The 14140-nt window shown below is 34.6% G+C and overlaps 1 protein-coding gene and 1 long non-coding RNA gene across 5 annotated transcripts in view; one reads left to right on the top strand and one right to left on the bottom strand.

Moving 5' to 3' along the window:
• Positions 1-1739: 1739 nt before the first annotated feature.
• Positions 1740-4838, bottom strand: mul1b (mitochondrial E3 ubiquitin protein ligase 1b). Of its 4 annotated transcripts, none has more exons than XM_043223997.1 (5): positions 4768-4838; positions 4173-4341; positions 4002-4089; positions 3803-3923; positions 1740-2752 (listed from the first exon to the last, which is right to left on the bottom strand). In XM_043223997.1, the coding sequence occupies exons 2-5, from the start codon at positions 4290-4292 to the stop codon at positions 2023-2025; spliced, it is 1059 nt and encodes a 352-aa protein (XP_043079932.1). In that variant the 5' UTR covers positions 4293-4341; positions 4768-4838; the 3' UTR covers positions 1740-2022. The 4 variants fall into 4 exon arrangements, with proteins under 4 accessions (XP_043079932.1, XP_043079931.1, XP_043079929.1 ...); XM_043223996.1 differs by having other exon boundaries at positions 4173-4311; positions 4696-4831; XM_043223994.1 differs by having other exon boundaries at positions 4173-4311; positions 4768-4831.
• Positions 4839-8384: 3546 nt separating this feature from the next.
• Positions 8385-14140, top strand: part of LOC122328377 — a 44261-nt gene continuing 38505 nt past the window's right edge. Inside the window, exon 1 of the long non-coding RNA XR_006247788.1 lies at positions 8385-8616. This is a non-coding gene — a long non-coding RNA (uncharacterized LOC122328377). The remainder of the gene's footprint in view (positions 8617-14140) is intronic.

Below are 14140 nucleotides of genomic sequence, written 5' to 3'. Positions count from 1 at the left end.
TGTTCCTCCAAAAACATTTTTTAAACGGTTAACAAACAATAAAATAAAAAATGATACACGAACAAGTATATACAAGTGTATTATTTACGTACATGTGCAGTTTATGTTTTTACTGTAACATTAAAAGAAGAGTTTACTTTGTTTATTCAAAGTCATATTCACATTCATTATAGTTTAATGTATTATGCTGATGGTTATCTCAGTACTTAAACCAAAGTCATCCTCCAAGATTAAAGTGGGACTGTAGTGACAGAAAGGTATTTAGCTCCATCTATTGGTCAGATGCAGTAGTACTATTTTTTTTCCATGGGCAATTAATGCAAATGCAGAGAAACGCTTATGTTTTTTAATCGTTCAATAATAACATTTATACCATACACATAAATGATATCGAAGTAATAGTTTTTCACCGCAATTTAGACAGTCCCATTTATGCCAAAAAATAAATAAAAAACATAATAAATAAAATAACATCCCACAGCACTTCATAACCAAGTCTTTAGAGATGAGACTGGTTTAATGCAGCCTTGAAGAAAAGCTCCTTTGAATAGTAATGTATCTTGTAGTATATTCCTTATAAACCACATCCCTATTATAATCATCATTATGCTTTCAAATAACCTAAGCGGTTTAATTGTAGCGTTACATGAGAATAAGACCAGTGCTGTATTTCCGTGATGGCTGTGTGTTTGGCATTGAAGCAAGTGACTGACTTTCTTGTGTGTGATTGGGAGAGTGACCACAAATAGCATAAACAATAAAAAGATGAAAAATGCAAATGTGGAAAACTGCGAAAAGGTCATTTAAGCAATTAATATGCAATATATCTTCTGCTGTGTGATTCACCTTCCTCTTTTTTTAGCACTCTTTAGCACAAAAAGCTTTCCTTGACTTGCTGCAAAACATTTAGAGAATGTATGAATACAGCTTTTAATACACACCACCGGCATTTCACTTTGTGTTTTCCGGTGTACCTTAGTGTTTAAAGATATAGTTATATATCTGAAAGGCGGTTTGAACTAGCACCTTCATTGTGGCCTTTCAAGATTAATTAGGAAACCATCAGTTTCTATATTTCTAAATATTTAGTGGTATAATTTTATTTTACTGACTTTTATTACTGTGCAGAATTATGCATAACTAATATCAAACCAAATGTTTCATATTCAATTTTTTTTTTTTCCTGGAATTTAGAGGATCCCATTTTATAATTCAGATTAAAACTTCAGAGTAGAATTTTTAATATATGAAGAGCAAAAACCCAACAGTGACAAATTAAAAAAAAAACATAAATAAAACAAAATTAAATAAAATTAACGAAAGGGCACCACTAACCATCAAGTGAAAAAGTCTTTACATTAGCAAATCGAAATTTAACAAGAAAAATTTATTTATTTTTTAATTTATTTATTTTGCATACAAAAACAAAATGAAGAAAAAAAATGTATGACCTTTAAGCATTGCAACATTCAAGTACATTCCTCATCATAACTCATTCACTATTGAAATGCAAAAACAATTTACATTTTTATTGATTTATATTTTAATTGTAAATAAGTGTAAAGCATAAAAATATATATATTTTTGAAAAACAGAAATGTTCGTATTACAGAAGCTTTTCATTTAATAAAGTATTAAAATAATGAGAATATAACGTAAATTACCATGAAAAATGTGCTTATTTTTCATTAAAAAATTGTCACAATGCAAAGAAAAAAAAGTAATAGTACAAAAACGGGCTGATTTAAATTTTTTATTAAAGAAAATGTTCTTTATCATTTTTTTGTTTTGATTTGGGACGAAATAATAACTGGTATTTAATTTCAGTTCACGCAGCCACAAGCGGGAGATTGTCAACAGTGTGATCAATCAATAAAACACACACAAAAAAAAACAACTTAAACTGGAAGAATGTTCTATTTGGATTATAGTAGCTGATATGACACGGCATGGAACGCAGTGCTCACACCCAAAGTGCCTCGTTTCAAAGTAATTGCATACTACGTATTTATAATCAGGCCTCTAGCTGTTATACAGAGGGACAATCCTGTCTATCGTAGCCCTACAGATGGGACACTTCTTGGGCTCGGGCAGGGCCCTGTAGCACTCCTCACAGGCACACACGTGACCGCACTCCAGAAACACGCACGAGCGCTCACGATTCAAGCATATTGTGCATGAGGTAGGCGACAGATCCTCCTCGGCCAGGTGGAGCTCCTGCAAACGCTTGCTCTGCCACTTCCTGTACTCGTCCAGCAGGCTGCGCTCTTTCCTGCGCTCCTTCCGCAGCACGTACTGCCGCCACAGCAGGTAGAAGAGCGTGGCGCAGGCGGTCAGACCAAACAGCACCGTCAAGACCCTCCAGACGCGCAGGCGACCCTCTTGCTTGTTCAGGAGCGTGTCGTGGTCCAGCCGGCTGAGGAAGTAGCGCAGGCCCTGTTTAGGGGGTTGAAGACGAACCAGGTTGTTGTCCAGCACCAGCTCACCTACTCCTGTCATGCTGGCACCCAGACGCAGCATTTCTTCGGTCTCCTGGATGCCTTGCGGGCGCTCGCCGCTGATGAAGTGCCCGATGACGTTGGTCAGAGACTGCTGAGAAGGGTGAAAGTTCTCGTAGGTGGTCTCCAGATCCAGCTCGGCGGCGTCGAGCGGCCGGACCACGCGCACTGTTGTGGGAATGGTGTCGTCGTGCGGGGCGAGGTCAAAGGGCACGGTGTTGGTGCGTTGGTGGATGACCTTTTCACAGTCATTCCTAAAAGAAAGATGCATTAGCAAATTAAATAAGGTATAGACAGTTACTGAAAGTGAAAAGTATATCATCGTTAGAAATTATACAGGAAATCATTCAAACAGTAAACATTAAATATTTAAATAAACATAATAAAAATGTAAATGAAGGGTAATTGTTAAACTATATATTATGATAAATATTTTAGATGAAAATAAATATTTAACGCATACTCTATTTAAACTAGTGCTGTCAAATGATTAATTGTAATTAATGGCATCCAAAATAAAAGGTTTTGTTTGCATGATGCGTGTGTGTGTACTTATTATGTATATATTAATACACAAAATATATTTAGAAAATATTTATATGTATATATTTAAATAGAAAACATATATACATATGTATTTATGCATACATGTAACATATTTTCCTTAAATGTATGCATATTAATATATATATATATATATATATATATATATATATATATAATTAATAAACAGCACACATATATTAAGTAAACAAAACCCTGTATTTTGGATGTGATTAATCATGACTGTATATATATATATATATATATATATATATATATATATATATATATATATATATATGCAATTACATTACAGTATTATAAAATTTAATAAAGTGCATTTAATGTATTTAAAATTTAATTTTAATCCAATACTTATTTAGATACTAAGTATATTTATATATTTAAATAAAGCACACTTTAAATATTTATATTTTACTTTATATTAATGTAATAATTAATATTAAACAATTAAAATAATTACAATTAAATACAACTAAAAGTTTAAATAAAGCGTAACATAGTTTACAGATGTAATTCAAAGTATTTATGAAAATGTTACAAGAAATATTTGATATGAACCCTACATAATAAATAATTGTAATTATTAGAAACTACACACAAACACACATATTCCAATAACTGTACATCAAATACACTTAAAAAATGTAAATAAAGTGTAAATAAAAAAATGTGGCCATGAATAAATTTCTTTAGAAAGCTCAAATAAAAAAAAAGTGTATGTATAAATGATATTGTACCATATATGTGTTGTTCGATTCCACACCATCTTCTTCTCTTTTAGGGTTAACCTCTCAATAACTCCTTTACAGTTGCCTACAAACTGACTGTTCAAGGTCTCCTTCACTGAGCGCACAACACCTAAACAAACACAGTATTGAATCGTTACTGCATCGACATCAGCAAAGCGCAACACTAGCTTTACTGCAAAAGCCATACCTTCAATCACTGCATAAGGAACACATTTTCCTGGAGCTTCATCAAGGATAGTTTTGAGATTTGGATTTAACGGCATCTTCTTGGCATCCTGTTAAACAACACGCTTAAGTATGATCTAATTCTTCTAGCGATAGGGTCATGAAAAGAAATGCCCAAGGGGTGTTTGGTTACCCGTAACTTCGCTACATGGCTCGACTTCCTCTTGTATATGGTGTATAAGACGGCAGTCAGAGCCGAGCTAGTGGCCAGCAACACAATCTGTGCTGTCGAGGGTTTTCCACTGGTCTCCATCCTTCAATCTACAGACCAGCTGTACGTGAAAACAAATCTGTAAGCTACACTGAATAAAAACAACTCTAACGTTAGTCCATAAAGACAGAACAGCAATAGAAACGACTTCTCTAAGTTTGGTGTCAACAACATACCCATCCCCGGCTTATAAACAAGGCATTTTTTTAAAAAGGTTAAATCTTTGCATTTACCTTTGGCATTTATATTGTATGGGGAAATAAACATATCATTTAAAATCATACTTTGGGTCAAATTTTATTTATACAGATATCGTAGGACACTAACAAAAACATAACAGCTGTAAATTAGCTTGGATGGCTAGCAATGCTTTCCGAAAACGACCGGCTTAAATACGCTCTCTCAAAACGCAAAAAAAAAAAGAAATAATATTTAAGAAACTCACGATATTGGTAACTGAAATCTGATAGCGATCAAACAAAACAAACATGCACCGAATGAAAGGTTATTTGACTACCTTCACTAAAGCTGTGCTGGTGTACAACTCACTGTCAACTCCAGCCCTTCATAATAAAAGTCCCGGGCAGCGATCTGTCACTGCTGCAGGAAATTACAAAGCTGCGAATAATTTGAATGGTGATTATGATAGATCATATTAAAATTGTATAATATTTAGAAAATGAGCCCACATACACAGTGCTATTTTATTAACTAAAGATCTCCAGTACATTAAAATACCAGATCTAACGGGAATGTAGATAGGACTTTTATGTTATAGTGCTGTATTTAGTATAGCCTATAGTTTTTATAGTTTTGTAGCCTAAATAATTTATCGTTTGTTTGTTATTTATTTATTTTTAGGTGTTTCATATGTATATTTTTTTTAATTAATATGGAAATGTCTTTGAAAATAATTACAATTTCGTATTTTAACATTTTAAAGGCCCTTTCACAATATAAAGATAACAATAAAGACAGTGCTAAAAATCATTCTCGGTATTAAAGTATAACCTAGTCCACACCACAACTATAACGATAAAGGCACATAGAAACAATATCGTTGCTAACTGTTAGTAAAAGAGGGAGGACGATATATAAAATGCCATGTGTCATTGGGAACGTTTTGTTCATGGAAATGTTTCAGTTTATTGTTTAGGTTTTTTATGTGTAGCGTTATCATCGATAGCATTGACTCTAAAATGTGGGTTGCACTTTATTTTACAGTACGAGCCTTACACTGTACTTAAGTAGGCTATAATACATAAATATATTATACATATAAGATAACTACATGGGGTAGGGTGGGGTTCAGAGTAAACACCTAGTTATTACCTAGCTATTGTAATTACTACAGTGAGTGCATAGCATGTACATGAGGAAAAACACTAAAATGAAATGCTAGCAAAATGTTTTTACCTAGCGTGTGATGTAGATGCAGTTCTAACTCTATACTGTAGGTGGCAGTGCGCCATGTCTAGAGAAATCCAGTCAACGAACGATAGAATTAAAAACTGAAGTGGACCAGTGGGATATTGCAAATATGTATTTCAACATTATGAAAGAAACAGCACGACCGCATCATCAATAAATGGTAAGTCGATCCGTGAGTTACTAACAATAGAGCAACAGCACGACTTCTGTGCTAATTTGCATGATAAACACAAAGATTCAGTGTAGAACTATTCATCAGAGTTATATACTGAATTCTTAAAGAACTCCCAGTCTCGTCTTCAGCAACACAAGCGCACCATTCATTAATTCATGAGTCAAAAACAAGCACTTTTTGTTGATGAAAAGCCCATCTTACTGCTGTGAAACCAATGAAGATTAAACACAGAGTTTAAAACAGACTTATATCATTTACCACAGCTATAAGACAGATGATTTAAAACTGTCAGCGCAAAGCTGCTTGATGATTGATGAGCGCAGTGGAAATGGAAAACAAATGAGAAACAAACATTTTTTTTTGTTTGCTCCAGAGTAGCTTACGATGGATAAAAAAATCTGGCGTGCTGATGTGATCATTTTTGTGCAGCCCATCTCTGCAGAAGATAACCTTAGGAATATGATAACGGAAAAACAAAGCATGCAATATGTTACTTTTTAAAAGCAAAACTACTTTTTATAAAACAAAGCTTGTTAAGACCTTAGAAGCTGCAGTGATTTTGTTGGTTGTTAGGTATATAGGGTTGTAACAAATAGTAACAAAATGAAAAAATCTATCAAATAAATAGTAGTTATTCATATTATTGTTATTTTATTATCATTATTATATATTTATATTTATTGTATTATTATTATTATATATTATTTATATTTATGCTACTTATAACAAATAAAATCCATCTGTTTTTGTAGTCTGATGTTGACCAGTTATTGTTTAAAATATAATATAATATAATATAATATAATATAATATAATATAATATAATATAATAAGTCAATCCTTAGTTTAGTTATTAATCTAAAACTAAATGAAGCCTGCGGTGTGTGTTAAGCAGTTTGGGTTGAATTATAGCAATAGTTTAATAGGATTTTGGATCTGGGTTTAGAGCGAACCAGAATGCTTGAGGAACAAGAACTATAAATATTGCATTAGCGGTCCAAAATAACTCTCACGAGTTTGTCAGGCCATTCAGAACTTTAATAAGTTCCTCAAAAACATGAGTAATTCAATTAATCGAGATGGGTTGTTCAGGCTGCCAAAAAAGTGATGTGCTGCTCAGTGAAGGCTGGCTAATGTGAACATCGAGCCCAAGCCAGAAACACGAGAGAAATGCCCTTTCCACATCAACAGCTGACTCACCGGAGGACGAGTGCCGCCCGGGGGCCTCGGCTTTAACATTACTCACCTTGTTGAGAGAATGAGCAAACTGTTAGTGTTGTGTAGCGTGCTGCTCCTTAGCCCTCAAGACACTCGGAGCAAGAAACACAGTGCCCACTCAAGCATGGAGCGGAGAAAGAGTAGACAGATGGACGGGCGGCAAACAAACACGAAACGCTGGATACCAGCTGTGTTCTGTTTTAGTGCCGTGGAGGCCGCTGACGAGACGCAGATGCAGCGTACACCTAGCGCGCATGGACTCCAGCTTTCAGCTACAATTACAGAACTTTTCCAGATGCATTGCACAGTACTTACGTGAAACGTCTGAATAGGTTCTTGTTATTTTTAGAAACTCCATAATGCTCTGTTTAGTTTAATGGTCACAAAAGGCTGATTAATTTCACGTCTAAGTTGGCGACAGTAATTGACTTTATCGTCTTAATTGCTACCTTTAGGACTAACGGACCGTTTTTTTTGTCTCTGCTTAGTGTTTTGCAGAAAGTTGATGACTCACCGGAGGATGATAATTCATCTTTTAGACTGAATATAATGGAGTATCTGTTGCAATGCAAGTTAGGGCACATGGATGATTGATTACGCTGCAGATCTGTTCACTGTAAAGGGTTTGTGAAATGTGATACACCCTGCAGTGATCAAAACGCAATTAAATCTGATTTGTTTGTTCTTTTCAAAAATGTGGGGTTAGTATTTTTTTTTTTTTTTTTTTTTTTTACATTTTATTTAGCAAAGATGATCAAAAGTAAAGATATAACAAGTTAAAAAAAAAAGAATCCTCAATCATGGTTTCGACAAAAATATTAACCATAATATTAAGTGTTTTCAGCATTGGTAATAATTAGAAATGCTTCATAAGCAGCAAATGATTTCTGAAGGATCATGTGACAGTGATGCAGAAAATTCAGCTTTGCATCACAGAAATAAACTACTTTTCAAAATATAATCAAATATTTTTTTTACTGTTTTTATTAAATAAACATAGCCTTGGTGAGCATAAAACTTTCCAAAATAACTGGATTTCAATCCGTACATCCCAAACTGTTTTGGTAAATAACAAAATAATATGTTGCACTAAACTATTGAACATTATTCAGTCTTGGACTATGCCACTAAATCTCTGCTCTACTAGAAAATGGATATTTATTAAAATGACTGTTTGTGCCGTCTGGTTGTGTTGCTTAGAGGAAGTGAGCGTGGGAGTTTAAAATCCCACACTAAAGATTATAATAAAAAATATCAGCACAGTAATGTCTGAAACATCATGACTGGGATAGATATAATTAAATGTCAAAAGACAGCAAATAGTAGACATGAGAGATAATTGCAGAGCTTGCAGCTATTTTTTATGCGTTCTCCGTATTTACAGAAAAAACGGTCTTGAATTTTCATCCAAAAACTAAAGGATGCGAGCAGTCTCCATCATCAGGACTTAATGTTTTGCCATGATCCGTGATGTGATTGGAGAACCACCTCCAAGATTACCGGACAAAGGCATCAGGTGAATAATGATTCGTCCCGGCACAGGTATGCATCGAGCTTTCTACGATATTCAGCAGAGTGCCTCATTAGCATTCGCAGCCTTACATAATGAATATGCAAAAAAAAAAAAAAAAGGCTGAATCAGGCCAACTGCTCGGACGTCTCATGTCATAATACGCAACGCTGCTTTATGTTTGTTTCCTATTTAATTTCAAATGTACTGCTGATGGAAGGAAGTTAGGGGGCAGAAATTATGCTGCATTATTCATCATCATCTTTGTATTCGGGGAGAAACTGTTGTGTGGAAATATGGAGAGATACTGAAACCCCTCCATTAGATCACATCAACAAACCATGCATAAACTAATCTAATAAAAAAAACTTGGTTGGCCCACTCAACCAAGTTTAAAACAAATACATACATAAATGTGTGTTTGTGTATACAAGTGTTAAATCCAACATTATTATGATGCCTAATTTGTTAAAATTATAATTGATTTAATTATCAGACTGATCATATTGGCTGGAAGTTTATTCCCATTACATGTCGAATTGTTACAATTACAATTTATTAAATTATCAAATTCTGGTATCAGTTTATCCTTATTGCTTTTCAGCATTGAAATGCTTTTTATTAGTTATCCGTCATAGCATTAAAATTAATTAGGGACCTGATCATATTGGCCTAAAGTTTTACTTTATAGCATTAATTAATTAAAATTATTTATTTTATTATTTATTCATTGGTTATTAGTCATCAGTTATGAATATGATGTATTTAATTATTACCTGTATATTGCCTGGAAATTTAATGTTTGTTTATTGCATTTCAGCATTATTATTATATTATTTCTATTAATTAGTTATAAAAATAATAATGAAAATTAAATTTGAATATATAAATGTAATGTAGAATATATGGATATAAGTCTGAAGTATGTATATATATATATATATATATACACACACACAAAATAATTTCAAAATAAATAAAAATAAAATTATATATATGTGTGTGTGTGTGTATGATCAGTAATACTTGTTAATTTTGTAATAATTGTTGCTCATGTTGTTTTTCTAGGTTGTTTTTTGTGACATAACAGACTGTTTTTCTTATTTATTTGCAAAATAGCCTCGTAATAAGCGAGAACATGTATAATGAGATCTCTTACATAACAACTCTTATCCATTTCATAATGCAACGATAATACCTAGAAGAGAAAAGAACAAGTGAATCATCTCTTTAGTGGTAAATGATACAGCCCTCTGCGGCTGCTTTATATTCGTGCTGGATGTGTGTGTGTGTTTAGTTGCAGGTAGTGCTCGGCTCTTGGCACTGACTCCAGCCTCTGCCGGAGAGAGTGTTCACTCTTATCAGGCCAGCTCATTCTTTACAGACCTTGTGTTCGGCCATAAATCACACATCTATGAGATCGACCCTTTTTTCCTCCGTTCTGCCTAAACCCTTCGGTAGATGACGCTGTATTGGCTTATTAGGGACAGCAGAAGCTGATTTGATTAGATGGCTGCTGTCCGTAGGGAGCTGTAGAACAAAAAACGCTCGTCGGTTTAGTGTTCTGCGGAAACGAAATGAGGAGTCAGTGTTTGTTTGTGCCACCATGAGTCTTGTGGATGGTTGCTAGGGTGTTTTCTTAGGGGTTTCTAGGTTGTTGCTAAGTAGATCTGTACAATATATTAGTTGTTTTTTTCATTCAATATCGGTTCTTATTGGATATTTATTTGTGCATGCTTATTTTTGATGTTTTTAGATTGTTTATCATGATCCAACGTTATTATAATGCTATTAATTAATTAATTTAGCATTTTATCAGTGATAGCATCAAAATTAATTATCAAACTGATCATATTGGCTGGACGTTTAATATTACTTTTTAGCATGAACTAAAATGATCAATTTTATTTTTATCTGAAAGTTTAATGTAGGTTTATTGCTTTTAATCAGCATTTAAAATGATTATTTTATTTTATATATTTTATTTTTATGAATTAGCGATCAGCCATTACCAATAATTATCGTTTTAATTATTTAATTATCATTTTGACAGACATTTAAATTATGGTGCAGCCCTATAGCTAAGGTCTTTTCCACATATATAATATAAAATAATTTTTTATTTGTTTTAATTTCATTCTGTGAAATTGGTGCATGCATTACTTTTTAATGTATTATTGCATTTTTTCGGTTTGTTTTATTTTGATTTGTGGATATTTTTATATTACTATCTGTTTTAATGTGTGCCAGGCGAGTGATAGTTTAGAAATCATTTGAGGAATCATTCACGTGTGCTCTGTGCATGTTGTTGGATGAGTTACGAGTTTAATAGCTAAGATTAACGATTTGAACAAACCTCTAACTGTACCTATGAGCAATAGCAACAGTGATGCTCATCTTAGAAAGCATCTTAACCCCCAGAAGAAAATGGTTCATAAAGAGCGTCTCTATTTATTTAGTTCCTCTCTGAAGCTGTTCGGTATCCCCGCATAGAAAGGACATGTGAGGAAATGGCTCTTGATAAACGACGTCCTGCAGAAGAGCCGAAAAAGAAGTTACAGTGCTCACAGAATGTAACAGTGGTGCATTCAGCAGATTTCTCTCGGCTCCAATCACGAGGGCGACGGCGCAATAATGCCTGTGTGCGATATTTCTCCTTTGGCTCAGATGAAGAAGTCTAATGAGCACGGGAGACAAATGTTCCTCCTCGTTTCTCTGTGAAATGGATGCCTGTATCACTCCAGAGGGGCACTGTTAATTGTCAGGCACAGCACAAACAGTCCCAATTCTCCAAAGAAATTAAACAAGATAAAACACTGAGTTGGGCTTAACCCTACTGTACAAGAAACCTGCAATGGTTCCTCTGGGAAAACCTACAAAAAATGTATTTATTGGTAAATAATTTATGGTTATATTATATTATATCATATTATATTATATTATATAAACACATAATATTTTAACTAATAATTTAATTTGTTTTTAAAAATTTAAATAAACAATTTCTGTATATTCCTTTGGGTTAACACAGTTTTATTTAATAAAAAATATGTGTTTTTATTGCCTTAAATGAGTGATTCTTAAATGATAAATGGAATTTAATTAACATTTGAATTCAATTAGTTGGCCCAAATAATGCCACAATGCACAAAATAGTCCTTAAAAGCAATTCAATACTTTCTTGATTTTGAGGTGAAGTGCGAGCATACTCTTAACTCTTTTCAAAGTTAAAATGTTTGTCCATTTCCTTCGGACCAGACGCAAGTCTGTCTGTCCAAAAGCCTCGTAGTTACATAAGCATGTTAAATTACAGCCCGCTGTTGTAAATCACAGTCGAAAGTCTTCATTTCTTCCAGATCTCCTTTTTCCTCATTAGTAAAAGTCACACAGTTAATTAATTCCCTCGCACCCCCCTCTTTCATATGCAGATGAGGCGCTATTCTGCAACACAGAAGGCTTTAATAATGCATTCACTTGGATGGAGGAGCTGGCGTCCCATTTTCTGTTACTGGACAGAATGTGCGATCCGTGACAGCCTGCACAAATGCTCTTCCTTTCCTAGAGTCTGATCCGAAAAAGGATTTGGGAATAAACTAAATTGTGACCGATATGGAATTTAATCAAAACATGGCTTGGGGTCGATCCTCTCGCAGATGTTTCCCGATTTCATTCATCAGTTCGGTGCCCGACCGAGGCAGATACGTCAATGTGATCCGTGCGCATCAATCCTCGTAAAGACTCGGCAGACCCTGTCCGCTCAGAGTTACTTTTTAAGTTGTCATAGGCACGCTCTTTAAATCACAGCCATGCTTTATATCGTCCCCATTACGTTGAGGCACTGCAAGATTCATTCCACTCGTGTTTTCTGTCAAAAATCGGAAAGGCAGCCGCACGTAACCCCTCGCTTGCAAGGCCACATCACTGTCCACTCTAGCAAACCAGTAGCTTTCGCTTTTTATACTCCTCACGAAAAAAGCTGTCTCACGTAATGGACTAAAACAAGCGTCTTAGCCCTCAGGCCTTCTCTGGAGATATAGGCGACAGCTCCCTTTAAAGGGTAAAAATAGACATTAATGTTGGCTGTCGCTGGTGCCATTGGGTTTGTCAGGGAGCTTGCGCGATTTCAGGGTCAGCCTTTGAGGGAAAAATGTGAGGACGGGAAACTTTGCCATTTGCGGCAAGGGCATGCGAGGACCCGGGCTTTAATGAATCGTTTACCAAGTGTCATTTTTAACTCAAGGTTAACGTTGTCTTAGGGAGTGTCTCCATTAATTTTTCCAAGTACATTTGTTTGCAGAGACTGCTTTGGGATTATTTTAATTAAAAGTTTCACTGCGGTTTATAATAAATATTACCTGATAAACAAGCTCCTGAACAGCATGTAAACTCCATTTGCATATGTATGAGTTTATAACATTTATTGGACCACCTGCGTAAATGTGGGGTGTCTTCTTCTGAAATATATTACAGAAAAATATGGAAAGTGCGGAGGAGTGTTTACCATTGGTAGGCACGAAATGACTATTAAAGTTAAACCAACAACAGCACCTACAAGTTTCTGCAGCTGCACAGAGCATGTGAATATTTAATGAGGCTATAGCACTGAGGAAGTTTATGATTGGTTGTCTGTTGCTTAACTTGCTGTTACATTCCAGCATTCCAGTTTGTGAGTCTCACAAAACCAGTACGTTTTGGCTTGGTGTGGAGTCTTTCATCACAAAATCAAAAGTCAGTCAAAAAATAAAATAAAATAAAAAAATAAATGGTTTTACTTTAAATTCATGAATTTCTTTTTTGATAGTTTTATTTACGTATTTATAGTAAAAACAATCTAATATGACCTGGATATGCTCTTTACAGGTTTCAGTTTGAAGGTGGGCCATGGCTTAGGTTCTAACTCATTTTTTAATATAACAAACTTGAAACATTGCTTAAAGGGACAGTTCACCCACAAATTAAAATGGTCATCGTTCACTCACCCTCATGTCATTACAAAACTGTTTGCACAAACCACAAAAGAAGATATTTTGAAGAACATCGGTGTTGGGTCTGGATGCCCCTTTAAGGTTCTTTCCCGCCGAAGTCACTCTTAAAATAAAGACACGACAATTTGTTTCTAATTTTCCAAGAGCTCGTCTTCAGTTGCAAGCGAGAGCAAAACCATTTTCCAGTCTGCCTTAGGTTTGCATCTGAAAGCTCCACCAGAAAACCTCCTTTTTATTGTGAAAAGATAAGAAAACACACCATGTCACAAAGTGGAGCATCGTATCATCATAGCGTGACTCGTCCAAGGTTGAGTTCTGAGTTTTAGACTGTCTTCCCAAAACTTGCGAGAAAGCAGCCTTGGTACGTGATAAGCAGGAACAGTGTCCAAGATATGAGAGAACAAGCAATCCTTGAAGATATGCACACACATCTGCTCTGGAAATTTCCATCATGCAGTCATTTAATGTCAACATTAAATCATAGAAAATCATATTTCATCTAACAATTGGGAAGGAAACAACACTGGAGACCATTGATTAAAAAAAATAAATGAAACGCTTAAATCATACA

Source organism: Puntigrus tetrazona, chromosome 23 (genome assembly GCF_018831695.1).
Source record: "Puntigrus tetrazona isolate hp1 chromosome 23, ASM1883169v1, whole genome shotgun sequence".
NCBI classification, from domain to species: domain Eukaryota; kingdom Metazoa; phylum Chordata; class Actinopteri; order Cypriniformes; family Cyprinidae; genus Puntigrus; species Puntigrus tetrazona.
Note: the sequence above shows the minus strand (reverse complement) of the source record. Positions and strands in the feature narration are given on the sequence as shown.

What these genes read in the sequence shown, in the direction of transcription:
- mul1b (XM_043223997.1), bottom strand. Translation starts at nt 4,292, where the DNA reads ATGGAGACCAGTGGAAAACCCTCGACAGCACAGATTGTGTTGCTGGCC. An exon ending in TCCTTATGCAGTGATTGAAG is followed by an intron (nt 3,924 to 4,001) that starts GTATGGCTTTTG and finishes GTGTTTGTTTAG; the next exon opens with GTGTTGTGCGCTCAGTGAAG. An exon ending in AATCGAACAACACATATATG is followed by an intron (nt 2,753 to 3,802) that starts GTACAATATCAT and finishes TCTTTCTTTTAG; the next exon opens with GAATGACTGTGAAAAGGTCA.